At 36.4% G+C, this 13,903-nt stretch overlaps 1 protein-coding gene across 3 annotated transcripts in view; it reads right to left on the bottom strand.

Moving 5' to 3' along the window:
- Positions 1 to 11,583, bottom strand: part of RALGPS2 (Ral GEF with PH domain and SH3 binding motif 2) — a 129,889-nt gene extending 118,306 nt beyond the window's left edge. The window contains exons 1-2 of one of the 3 annotated variants that reach the window (XM_010850131.1): positions 11,115 to 11,583; positions 4,351 to 4,495 (exon numbers count right to left, since the gene is read on the bottom strand). In XM_010850131.1, the coding sequence (XP_010848433.1) occupies positions 4,351 to 4,407 (57 nt within the window). In that variant the 5' untranslated portion in view covers positions 4,408 to 4,495; positions 11,115 to 11,583. Of the gene's footprint in view, positions 1 to 4,350; positions 4,496 to 5,968; positions 6,449 to 11,114 lie in introns of those variants that run through there. The other 2 variants (XM_010850133.1, XM_010850132.1) reach the window with 2 other exon arrangements.
- Between the last annotated feature and the right edge of the window lie 2,320 nt (positions 11,584 to 13,903).

Genomic DNA, 13,903 nt, shown 5'->3' with positions numbered 1-13,903 from the left:
GAGCACTTGTCATTACATTTCATTTTTACTTTTTCCTTCCCTTTCAGTTCAGTTTAGTTCAGTCCCTCAGTCCTGTCAGACTCTTTGTGACCCTTTCAGTAGCAACTAAATATCGAAATCATTACACAGGAAGGGATCTCTCGTTAATCTTGGGAAATTCTGCACCATTATTACTTAAAATATTTCTTCTGCTCCTTCCTCTCTCTCCTCCTCTGATGTTCCATTATGTGTACCCTACACCTTTTGTCACTGGCCCCACCACTCTTGAATATTGAGTTCCGTTTTCCTCATTCTATTTTTCTCATTGCACTTCAGCTTGCGAAGATTCTACTGACATGTCTTCATGTCAGGTTCACTGATTCTTTCCTTAGGTGCCTGCTGGTCATCAGTCTCCTGGTGAGTCAATCAAAGTCATCTGGTACGTTTTTGATTTTCAGCATTTCCTTTTGATTCTTGGAGTTTCAATATTCCTGCTTATATTACCCATCTATTCTTACACGTTGTCCATTATTTTCCATTAGAGCTCTTAACATTACTAATCTTGGCTATTTTAATTCCCAGCCTGTTAATCCCAAAATCTCTTGCCATATCTGGAGTCTCTTACTGCATTGTTTGCTTTGCCTCTTCAATCTAAGTTTTTCTGGTTACCTTTCAGCATGTCTTAAAATTTGCTGAAAGTCAGATGTGACTTAGTGGGTAACAGAAACTGAGGTAAATAGGCCTTTAGTGTAAGAGTTTATGTTTATCTAGATAGGAGTTACTTTGTTTATTATTTGTTGTGGCTAGAGGCGTCTTCACTTTCCTGTAGTGTCCTTGTTTTTGTCTCTGGGTTTCCCTAGAAACTCCTTAGATAAGATATGTGCCTTGCAGTTCTTTAGGCTGTGATCCTTTATTATCATACAGGAACCCTGCTGATGTGGTGGTAAGGTATGGGAAGTAGGAAGAGGAGACATGTTCCACCACCCTACAGTCTGTTACTTTGGTGAGCCTGTGCGCTTGGGCTGTGACCTTAGGTGATTCTCAGTACCCCAGACTCCCCTTAGAAAGTAAGACAGGAAGGCTGGAGGGCTCGGAATTCGGTATTCCTCTTTCCCCAGGTAGATTAGGATCTGGTAAAGTCTCCCCTGAGGACGGGTGGAGAAAAGAACATGCTGGGCATATTTCAGGATGATTACTTCCCCTTAGTATATTTCAAAATGGTTACTTCCCCTCCTCCAGCTGGAAGCATGAGGGATTTTTCCATGATCTTCACTGTGAAAACCTGGTGGGGCTCCTGGAGGTAAAATTCACAAAAGTGGGGTGGGAGGCCTGAACTAAGCCCCCAGGAGATGCTAACTCTCAAGCTAGTCCACACAGAGCCTCTAGCAGCTTGTCAACTACAGTAAGTGTTCCTGCCCTTTCCTGACTCCAGTGATTTCTGCTCTTGGTAAACAGTTATTCTCTCTATTTGCTTCTCTCTCCAGTTCTCAGGGCATCACTTGTCAATTTGCTCTGTGACATCAGTTCTCCAACAGAGCAGGTTTTCAGACTGTTCAGCTTTTTTCAAGCTGTGAGGACAGGAGTCATGAATTCCAAGCTCTTTATGTGTCTGAGCAGAAACCCAAAGTCTCATAAATGGATTTCATATATTTATCTTATTCCATGTATTTGATCTCTGTAACTATGACTAGCTTACAATATGTCAACAATGTTATTTTATATTCCAAGACTAACACAGAAATTTATTCATGTCAATAATCCAAATAGACATCAGTTAAACAGTATATACTAATCTAGTAACTACCAAATAATAAATATATTCTGTCAGGTAAAGACATTCATTTTAAATATAACTTGCCAATTTTCTCCAAGTTTCTAACTCATTCAAAAGAAGTGAGCAGGTCATAATGGCAATCTTAATGCTTATCAAAATGAATAATCATTTTCCTCCTTTCCTTCTTACAAACCAGTAGCAGGGGCTTAAAAAATTCTGAGTGATGTGCTTCTACCTGCTTCCCCACTGGCAATAAACAGTGGTATTGATAAGAAGCTAAGCATTACCGAGACATAATGTACACTAAGTTCACAGTAGTTATTCTTTATCCACTGAAAGACTAAAAAACTATTGACACTTCTAAATATATGAAAAAAGTTCACCACCCCTCTACTGATACCAGATGCTTAAGCACAGGTTAGGTCTAAAAGGTAAAGACAGAAGGGTAAGGGTACCGCATTTCTGAGAAGCTTGCATTTTGATATGTTAATACATCTTTATTTCAAGAGAAGGTAGAAAAATATGTATTTTTTATTTTATTTTCTTGACATAGCAGGAAGACAATTTAAAAGGCAGACTTTCTACCCTTACTTCTCACATACTGAATTATACTACTCTGAGGTCTCATGAAATTCATCTACTTTTAGAAAAAGCCAACATAAGTTTTTATACAAGTGAAATGATCTGTTTTATTTAACAAACAATTCTGTACTGTTTCCTATAATATTATTTCATATATTTCAGGACACAAAGTCATAAATATACCATCATATACCCACATACATCTAAGAAAGTTAAGAAATATGATTATAAGGATACCAAGTAAATATACATGCAATATAGACATATTTACAAATATATTTAATCCATGCCTCAAGGAGGAATAAAAGCTATATACAAATTTATGGAAAAAATGATTAAAAAAATTTTTTTTAAGTAATAGCTTCAGAAAGAAGAAAGCTCCTGTTTAGGGAATCAGGAGAAAACTTTCATAAAAGTATACCATTTAAAATAGAAAAAGCTGAGGGTTTATCCAAACATCAGCAAGATGTAGTATTCCTTCATTAGAATATAAATTTCAAGTAGAGAATCAGTGGTAGTTAAATCCATTAGAAGGAAAATTTAAGCCCATTTTGAGAAAAGTCCCAAATGCAGGGCTGAATGTCATGGGTATTTAGTTAGTAGGTAATGAGGAACCACGGACAGTTCGGGAATACAGTAAAGTATAACAACTGTATTTTAAGAATGTTAAAATTGAGTTATAGTCAAATGGACCAAAAACAGCAGAGAACAGAAGTGCAAGATCAAAATAAAAGGCCACAACAATATTCTAGACAAGAAGTAATAACTGACCAAACTAAGATGCTACTAGTAGAAACAAGGAGAACAGGACTGGCTCTCAGAGATAAGGTGTGGTGGCCAGGCTCTAAGCCGGTGCCAGGCATTCTCTATCTCTTGGTGGTCACTGGCCTGTGTAATCCTCTCCACTACAGTGCAGGCAGGACCCAAGATGTTACTAGATGATTACATTACAGAGGATTCCAACTTATGTTCTGCTAGTGGACTCTCCTTGCTGTGATGTGAAAATGGTTGTGCTGGGCAAAGGAGAAGCAGGTTAATGCAAAATCTATAGAACTGAACTTAGATGCTAAGGAAATAGTGATGTTACTGATGGAAGTCAGAGAAGGAGGGTGAGCTATTTTCTTTACAAGTAGTAGAGCAAAAGAGAAACAAGTAAACTGATTTTGTTCATATTATAAGTAAAATGCCTGGTCCATCACAAATGCTTAATAAAATTTGTAACAGAAGCCAGAGCTAGAGTTAAAAATATGGAAATAATCTACATAGAAAAAATAATTGAAACTACTGACTGAGAATATTCTAACAACAGCAAGGCCTACGTAAGCTGGCTGGGCAAAATGAAGCTGAAATTACCAAGGAACTCTGAAGTCAAGGTGTAAAAGCGTCAAACATTTTTTCTCATCCTCTACAGTAAGGATGAAATAAAGGGGAAATACAGACGCTAGATGCTGAAAGTATTAAGGAAAGCAGGCAAGTACCCTAGATCTATAGACAAAGCAAAAAAAGGGGCGGGGGTGCGGCAAAAATAAAATCATAATCCATTAACCAGAGATGAGCATCTAGTTCAGTCTTCATCTCCAACAGTCTGAGCTACATCACCAGAAGAGCCCTTTCAACATTCCAGCCTAATGGTTCTTCAGCCTCCTTCGACAGGCTTGGAATCAAGGGATCTGACAGTGTCAACTGGTCATTCTCTGCCCCACTTGTTTTAATGCCCTCAAGGTTCATATAATGTGAAAATACCTTAAAAAGAAATCCTATGCATCCTTCAAAACTAAAACTAAAAAAGAGTTTTAAGTAATCATTATCTGTCAATTATATTAAGTAGGTAGGGATTAACTCCTAAAATGTATAATGAACACATGGATGGTACAATTAAAAAAGTTTTTTAAAAAACTGAAAAGTCTGTAACCCTTTTCTCACGCTATGATTTAAAATCTGTAACCAACCATAATGCTTAAAAAATTAGAATTCCAGGTAAGAAATTTTACAACTGAACTTCTTAACTGTCTTACCTCAGAAGCAGTAGCAGCAATATTAACATTGCTTGCCTGCCCGTTCATTAGGTCCATGCTTCCCACAACATCAGTCCCTGACGCTATTTAATAGCAACAGAAGACTGACTGCATCACGTCCAAGGCCACAAATACATTATTATTCCTGTAAAAAAATAAACAGCAAACTTTAACTGTGCGTCTTATTGGAAGTTTAAGAAAACAAACCCATACCTCTCACCATGCCCCCAAATAAAATACTTCCAGTTTACCAAATTCTGTTTTTCATTTAAATCAGTAAATTCAGTCTGAGGACAATCCTATTAATGCTACTTTCAACACGTATGTTCAATACATGCTACTGTTATGTTCCTTATCAGCCAAACAAAGATATAACTTTTCATTTATTGTTAGAAAAATTTTTAAAGTGTTTGCTTTAATAAAATAAAGTGTAAAAAAAAATCTTGCCAAGTAACACATGGCTTAACAAAATAATGTCTTAGAGATCTAAATGACATCCCTAAATCAACCATACTGAATAAGTTTAGCATTGCTGATAGTCTACAGTCACAAAGTTTACAAGTTGATAGTTGACAAAGATATCACAAATAATTAAAAACAAAATATTATTTATAAAGATATCACATGTTATAAAAATAACACAATATATGATATATATATATATTTATTTGTATAGGGCTTTAAAGCTTATTGAATAGCCTCAATCCATTATCTCACTGATCTTCACAATGACCATAAGGCTAATTAAGGAGGATTTCATTATAGTCATAACACAAACACCGTCTCTGAGGACACAGGCTGGTAAATGAGGAGTCAAGAATAAAATTCAAGCCATCTGAAATTCTTGTCAAATATTTTTTCCACATTACCATATTTTTTCTACTTTACTGAAACTCAAAACGTTTACTTGTGATTCTAATCCCTTTCCACAAAGAAACTGCCTCCTAGATGGGTATGCTGGTAACTACCTGTTTCGGAGGCAATTTCTTCCTCTAAACAGAGTAAGGCCCCTTTCAAACTTTAAATTTCTAAGATATTTTCCAGAAGAGAAATAAGTGTCTATCAATTAGGTATTTAAAACTGTATCTATTTTTACTGAAGTATAATTGACTTACATTATTAGTTAGTTTCAGCTATACAACATAGGGATTTGCTATTTTTACACATTACAATGAGCATCACATTAAGGCTAGTAACCATCTGTCACCACATAGAGTTATTAACAATATTGCTGACCACATTCCCTATGCTGTACGTTATAAAATTATACCCACTTAACAACCGGAGCTTGAAATACTAATTTGCCTGAAATGCTAAGTTTCCTTTCTCTGGAAAAGCAACGTATGGCAGTGATTTAGAAGCACAAACTACAGGACAAAACTGCCTAAGTTTAAACCCAGTGAACTGTTTACCTTTTCTGTGCCCAGAGATAGAAGTACCTGCTTCACAGAGTGGTGATGAGAAACTAACACATGCAAAGCGCCTACAACAGCGCTGACACACGTGAAGAGCACTGTGATAATAATGCACATTCTGTCTACTCGCTACTGAATCCACACGAAGCTTAAGTTCAAGAGAATCTTCTAATTAAAAAAATACAAAAATCTTAGGAATATACCTCCGACAAAACACTTGTTGGTGGGCATCAGCAATATCCTGATTGCAGAAACAATGAATGAGAATACCTAAAATATGTTTCCCAGATGTAGCAAAAACATGTTGCTGGTTTTCAAATGCTTAAAAATTTTTACTAATGGTAGCAGGCTTCAGTCACATCCTAAATTTATCTTCATTTCTTCAGATATATCCTGAGTACCTGCTATGAGCAAAACACTGTGACAGAATCTCTTAAATTAGAAATATATTAGGAACAATGATTTTTAAAATAATCATTTGGAAAACCAACGTGAAAAGGAATAGAGCACAGAAATACTTTAATGTCCTCCAAGCTACAGCATTTCATTTTATAAACTTTATTTTTAAGGATCTAAGAAGCATTTATATTTATGCTACTATGCAAAATGAACTTGATAATCCAAATTCTTTCTGAAGGCAACATTCAGTTTGCAATGAAATGTTTTCAAACAATTTAATTTCATTCCACATTCTGCACCTGATTAATTTAGATACAAATTCATAGATCAAGAGTGCCCCCTAGTGTTAAGAAAAATTCATCAAATCGTTAAAAGAAATGTATCCTTAGTCTAACTTACATATCAGATAAATAAATTTTATGGTTAATATTCGGAGAAGGAAATGGCAACCCACTCCAGTACTCTTGCCTAGAGAATCCTGTGGACAGAGGAGCCTGGTAGGCTGCCGTGTATGGGGTCGCACAGAGTCAGACACGCCTGAAGCAACTTAGCAGCAGCAGCAGCATGGCTATTATTTACTAAAAAGCAGGTAATATACCAGGAGTAAACACTAATACGTTTGCAAACTATTGACAGTAAAGAATCACTCTCTCTGCCTGCATTTAATTAAAAAGTCATTCAAATATCCTAATGAAAACTGTCATATTAAAATCCATTATGTGAAATGAAAGGCAGCAAAGCATACCTTAATGAAAGTCTTATTCTAATAATCACTTACAAATGTACTACATGTCAATAGTATTTAACAGCGTTCAAGTACAACAAAGCCTCATACAATACCATAAAAACATTGCAAGTCCTAAGAAACAGGCATGGATTAATTTTTACAACATGTGCCTCAATACATTCCTGTGCTTTGCACACAAAAAATGTTCAAATTGGATAAGACAAATACATGCTTTAATATTATTTACTTTTCCTAATACTATGTATAAACAGCACAATCATTCACAGTAAACACCAACATGACAGAAGCGCTTTTCTTAGTTAAATTATTTCCTACTATTCTCTTCTGAAACTTCTAAAAACAGTTTATCTGTCTTTTAGAAAGGTTTAAATCCCCAGACAGGCATAGTGCTTCAATATAATCCCCAAACATCAATGCTGCTTCTTTCCAAGCAGTATCATCCTCAAATACAAAACCTGAAATATGCAGATTTAGCTCCTTGCTTGAGGTCACAAGAAAGAAAAAAAAGAAAGTGCAGTCGTTCAGTCGTGTTCAACTCTTTGCGACCCCAGGGACTATACAGTCCACGGAATTCTCCAGGCCACAATACTGGAGTGGGTAGCTGTTCCCTTCTCCAGGGGATCTTCCCACCCAGAGATTGAACCCAGGTCTCCCACATTGCAGGTGGTTTCTTTACTAGCTGAGCCACTAGGGAAGCCCAAACCAGATTATTAAATAAGAGGCAAAATCATTCAGTCTCCTAACCCCTCCTCACTTTCTCAATAGTATCTCCACCAAGAAGCCCAATACTTTTCATTTTATTTTTTTAGGAGAGAAAATTGTTTTATTCAAAACAAAAATACCAAGAGGGTAAAGTTAAAGTGACAACTTCTCACTAATTAATCTCCTATCATAATACCAGTTATGTATTCTTTTCTAAAATAATTTATGCTATCATCATTAGGAATATTATGTTAAAAACACTTAGTAATTTTACAAAATATACTTTAGAAGAGTTAAGCAATTATAAGGAAAATAGTGAATTATAATTCATTAGTGCAATTTCTTTGGAAACATTCAGATAATACAGAATTGATATGCTTATACATGCTGGCTTAAACTCTCAGTAACAAAAATAATCTCACTAAAACTCTGGAGAAGAAGCAAAAACTACATAGATTAAAAGTTATTCAAACAAGCACCATTTACAACAGTGAAAACCAAAAGTGACCTTAATGCCTTTGTACATAATCACGTTAAAAAATTCAAATAGACAATTTTAAGGAAAAAATATGAAAACAGAAATGACAATTTCAACCACAGAACCTAAATCTTATTATGATCATATAAATTTCATAAGAAAAAAAAGCAATATGGTGAAATTAAAACACCATAATAGAAACTCAATATTTATATGCTGTCATAGCACTTGCTTTCCTTTAAAATTTATTTTTAAATAAATATTAAAGACACATTTTATATGACAATAAGGAGGGCATGGCAATCCACTCCAGTACTCTTGCCTGGAAAATCCCATGGACAGAGGAGCCTGGCGGGCTACAGTCCGTGGGGTTGCAAACAGTTGGACACGACTGAGCAACAAACACTTTATTTTTACGTGGAAGGCAAAAGGTTTAAACGGCCTGTATATCACAGCACTTTCAGCATGTATGACAGCTGAACTTTCACTGCCTTCTTTAATTTTTATTTAAGAAAATTAGAGATTAGTCCCAAATCCCCCAGTACTTTGTTTCAATAATTACAGCCAACAAAAAACACTGATGAGTAACAAAAAAGGACAATTTTGACTTTGACATGACTGATATTGAGCTATTTTGAGAGAAGTTTAGTAAAGAATGTGGTTGCCTCTTAAAATCATTTCTACTAGAGCACAAAACAAGATTATCTTTGGGTATTTGCTTATAACAAGTTCAAGTTATTACAAAAGAAATAGAAAGAGGTTATGATATACCTCCATCCAGGGTTATATGAGCTCCCCAATGCCTCCCACAAAGAGGTCATTAGTCTCCTTCCTTTATGCTTCCACTGTTCTTTTGTCAAAATTCTATTGCTCTATTTTCTCACTGATTTATATATCTCTCCATAATGAACTTTGAGCTTCTTGATGTCAAGGACCCATATTGAAAACAAAACACAACAGAAAAACCATGATTTTTCATCTTTGCACTCAGGCACATAAACATTATACTGACCTTAACTGCCTAACTTAAGCACCTGTCTGTGAAACATGAGTGAATGATTGAACAAAGCAGTTGTTTACATGACAACATTAAATAAATGTCCATTTAACAACAAACATACCGGCATAATGGCAATCAAATAATCAGTGCACACAATAATATACACATTTAAATGAATACAGGACTTTGCTGATGGCTCAGTGGTTAAGAATCTGCCTGCCAAAGCAGGGGACATGGGTTCGAGCCCCAGTCTGGGAAGATTCCACATGGTGGGGGGCAACTAAGCCTGTGCGCCATAACAAGAGAAGCCACGGCAACAAGCAGCCCATCCACAACTAGAGCGCAGCCCCCACTCGCCACACCTAGAGAAAAGCCTAAGTACAGCAATGATGAGCTGGCGCGGCTGTAGTTTTTTTTTTTTTTAAAGGAATCTTTCTATTTCTAGCAACATGGCTAAAAAATGACAACAAGGGATATTTAGAGATGGGGGCTTGGACTCTGACACCAGTTGAACAGAAAAATCAACCAAGAGATGAGGACAGAGACACATATACTATCCTCTCTACCCCATCCACACACAATTTTAACCATAATAAAACCAGACAGACCGATAGTCTACCCAATCAGTGATAAGATGGTTTACAAAACAATTCTGGTACAGAAAGATAAGTACCTGTATGTCTTTGCCTGGGCTTAATATGGTGGCTGGAGGAGGGTGCCTACGAAATGAAAATCTGTTATCCTAGGCATGCTCCAGCATAAATACAGCAATTGAATTTATACTACCAGCAAGGTCCAAGACCTTCAAGATAAGATATTCACAAAAAATATGTACACAAGCCAATGAGATGTACACAACCCAAAGCAGATGAAGGAAACAAAATTTGTGGGAAGTAACATTCCTTCAATCCAGGCAATGTGGAATTCTGAAAATAAGTTCTCACTGTCAAGATCAAAATATAAATATTTATGTTAACTGTGATTAGGATGATTAGTGATTTTAGATTGTCAATGTGTTTATAAGTTTAAAATTAACCTCTATTTAATAACTTTTTAAAATAATGACCTACGTTTACGTAAAAAAATTACTTCTTTTATAGACAATCCTATCATTTTGTTTTATACACTGAAATACACAAAACACTGCAATAACAAATCAAAGCTAACATTTATGGAGTGCCTGCTATCCAGTAGGTCCCACTCTAAGCATTTTTCCACTAAAAAATCACTCAATGATCAAAACAAATCCTACAAAATTATTACATTATATCCCCGTTTTTAGAGATGAGTGGAAAGGTAACTTGCCTAAGCTTACACAGTAGAAACAGGCAGCTAGAAGAAGAAAAAGGGAAGGAGGATGGATGGACAGAAAAACAAAAGATAGCAAAGATGGATAAACTGTTGCACAGATAGAACAAAAACTTGGGGTGGGGAGGGAGGAGGTAAAAAAGAGAGGGAAAGGAGTGGAGAGGGACGGTAGGGGGACAAAACGAGGGAAGTGGGGGTTCAAAGAAGAGAATCCAAAAGTTTTTCCTTCCTCTGAGCAGATTTATAATACAACTAGAGGGGAAACAGAAGACATCAGGGAATACTACAACTTACTACACAGTGATTCAGCTTCAAGAGTCACATGATTTCTAGAGGAGGAAATATCTTTAGGTTTACCAAATAAGACAGGTTGAAGGGTTTGAAGAGAAGGGGAAGTAAAACACCACCAAGGGTGCAAATTTAAAAGCAAAGGTGGCCCAGAGAGAAAGTATGATGTGGACAGACTTGCTTAGTGGGGACAACCTTTCTGAGTTATTCTGAAAAGGTTCAAAGAAGTGACAGGACCAGACTGCAGATGGTCTCAACTGTTAAAAGGAGGAATTGAGATTGGAAAGGAAAGGCGCTAGGAACCATTCAAGTTTTCTGAGTAGGGAAATGACCTTAGGAAACTAAAACCAGTATTTCAAGGATTACCATGCCAGGGGTATGCCACTGAGCTTTATGGAAGGTGAGTAGTAAAAAACACGCTCTTACCTTCTGCCAAGAACAGCGAAGCACTTGAAATGATGTGCAGACCCCTTTCCTACCCAGGCTTCTCCAATCTCTGCTCTCCAGGACCCTCGCCTAGTCTCCTGGTTGTATAAAAAGCCCCTGATCACACCCTATCCCCTTAACTGCCATCACCTTCACCCTCCATCACCAGTTTCTAATTCAGAATACCTGATGCTGTGAAAATAGCAACTTTGGATGACATTTAAGAGAAAAAAAATCTAACAAAATTCATATTCATTTGTGAACATTGGCTCCACCCATCCTGAGGGGTAGTGAGAGCAGTTCAGTGGGAAAACCGTAAGACAGTAATACTAATTCTAGAACTTTAGCTATGTGCTGTTGCGTAAATTATGTAATCTCTGAACTTTGATCTCTCTGTGTATAAATAAGAGACAATGGGCTTCCCGGATGGCTCAGTGGTAAAGAATCTGCCTGCCAATGCAGGAGATGCAGTAGACACAAGTTTGATCCCTGGGTCAGGAAGATCCCCTGGAGGAGGATATAGCAACCCACTCTAGTATTCTTGCTGGAATAATCTCATGAACAGAGGAGCCTGGCGGGCTACAGTCCATGGGTTGCAAAGAGTCGGACAAGACTGAGCACTCATGCATAGTCATAAGAAACAATAAAGTGTACATCAAAGTGATTTTGTGAGAATTATATGTAATCAAATAGGAAAAATTCAATGCATGTAGAAATGTTGAGTATAATAGCAAGAACACAAATTTTGGAGTTGGAAAGCCCTGGCTCAAATTCTAGCTTGGGCACTTGCCAGCCAGCTGTAAGGCGTTGGCCAAGGAACTTTGCTAATATTTAGACAGAGGCTCAAAGTCCATCTATCAGTGATGGGCTTAAAACAAAACAAAACAAACATAAAAACAAGTAACCCACCCCCCTCCCCCCGCAAAAAAAATCCACAAAAAATCAAAAGGAAAGGAAGAGGCAGATCTCAAATAACCCTTCTTTAAAATTCCAGAAGCATGTGAAAATTACAATATAAATTAATGAATTAGAAAAAATGGTAAACTATGCCTCTAAATGAACCATTTTGAAAGCATATTTTAAGACACAAGTACGACTGAAGCGACTTAGCAGCAGCAGCAGCACACTGGAAAAGAAATGTACTGAACAATTAAAAATTTCTTTTACTTAAAAAATATTAATTTCTTAGAAGTGCTATGTGTATCACATGTTAATAACAACTGTTATCTTTCAGCACAAGAAGGAGATAAACCTACAAAACAGTCTCCAACACTAAATCACTGCATTTAATGATGAGAGGTCTCTTAGGAGAGACACCACTTTGCATGCTGGCTGGCTAACTTCCAAGTGTAAATTAAACATGAATGTTGTAAATTATTTTATAAATTTATTCAAAAGTCCACTGAAATTATCCCATGTATCCTTAGTAGTACAGAATAAGTGATAAGATATTCTAAGCTATACTTAATTCTTAATCAAAGGATAACAAGCATTTTCAAACAATAGTAATTCACATGGCAAGAACACCCTGAAACTGTAAGAAAAACAAGATGTGCTGGAGAAGCTTCAATCACTGTAAGCCAACCACAAAGACAGGTTTAGCAATTTCACACACCACCCAGGTTGAGGGGAAAAAAAGACAGTGTTTAAACTAATCTACATATTTAGAAATCTTCTGTCAAAAGAACTTAATAAACTGTTTCCCAGCAAGACTGTTTACTAGATCACTTCCCAAATTACTGTTTAAGTTTAAACGTCTCCATGTTTTTTCCAGGCATGTATTTTATTTAGAGATATTTTAGGTACATATTTAAGATATGTGAGAAAGATGATTTTCAAAACAAAGCAAGCTGAGACCTTAAATTAGAAGGAAGAAGATAGGGATAGCAGAAAAGTATTTCACTTAGCACACTGCCACTTTAACAGCCTGCCTGAAGCAGGGTTACAGCATATATTACAGGCAACGATGAAAACAAACTAGCCCGCTTAAACCTCCCTATCTAAAGACTCAATATAAGTTTTTCAGATATAATTTTGTTGCATTTCTACTAAATTGTACATATAATGGGATGAACCATTTATAAACTGGCCCAGAGCTGCACAGAAAACTTGTATGTCTATGTACCTAAATGGCCTAAAACTATCTGTAGGGGAGGCGAGGCTTTCAAATTAGATATTAAAGGGGGATAATCTATTAAGTAATGCCTTTAAAGGTTATACTCAATCTCTAGCATAAAATGTTCATAAAGATAATCTACCAAGATTCTAATACTTAAGAGGGGATTTCCCCGGTGGTCCAGTGGCTATGACTCTGCGCTCCCAATACAGGGGTCCCAGGTTTGATCCCTGTTCAAGGAACTAGATTCCACATGCCTCAGTTAAAGATCGTGCGTGCTGCAAGGAAGATTGAAGATCCCGTGTACAGCAACTAAGACCCAGTGCAGCCAAATAATTAAAAAAAAAAAAAAAAAAAAGAGCTCCAAGATCTCCTATATGACTTGGCCCAAAATATAAATATAGGTTAACTAGAAATTCCATTAACAGAAAGGAAGCTCCAAGCAAAAAGATACCCTGCCCCTCAAACATCTGTTTTTGTGTTTTGGTGGGTGTGTGCGCATTTTGGTCAGAGGCTCAACTCAGAAGACTAGCCCATAAACGTCCATTTAATTCATAAGACTACATGCTATTTGAAAAAAAAAAAAAACATACTGCACAATATTGGCAAATAAAGCATAAAGACAAGTCAACTGAATCAGAAGTACATTTACGTATTTGGCAAAAGTGTGTCA

This window comes from Bison bison, unplaced genomic scaffold (genome assembly GCF_000754665.1).
Source record: "Bison bison bison isolate TAMUID 2011002044 unplaced genomic scaffold, Bison_UMD1.0 scf7180017864289, whole genome shotgun sequence".
NCBI lineage: Eukaryota > Metazoa > Chordata > Mammalia > Artiodactyla > Bovidae > Bison > Bison bison.
The sequence above is the reverse complement of the archived record's forward strand: the minus strand, read 5'-3'. Positions and strand labels throughout refer to the sequence as shown.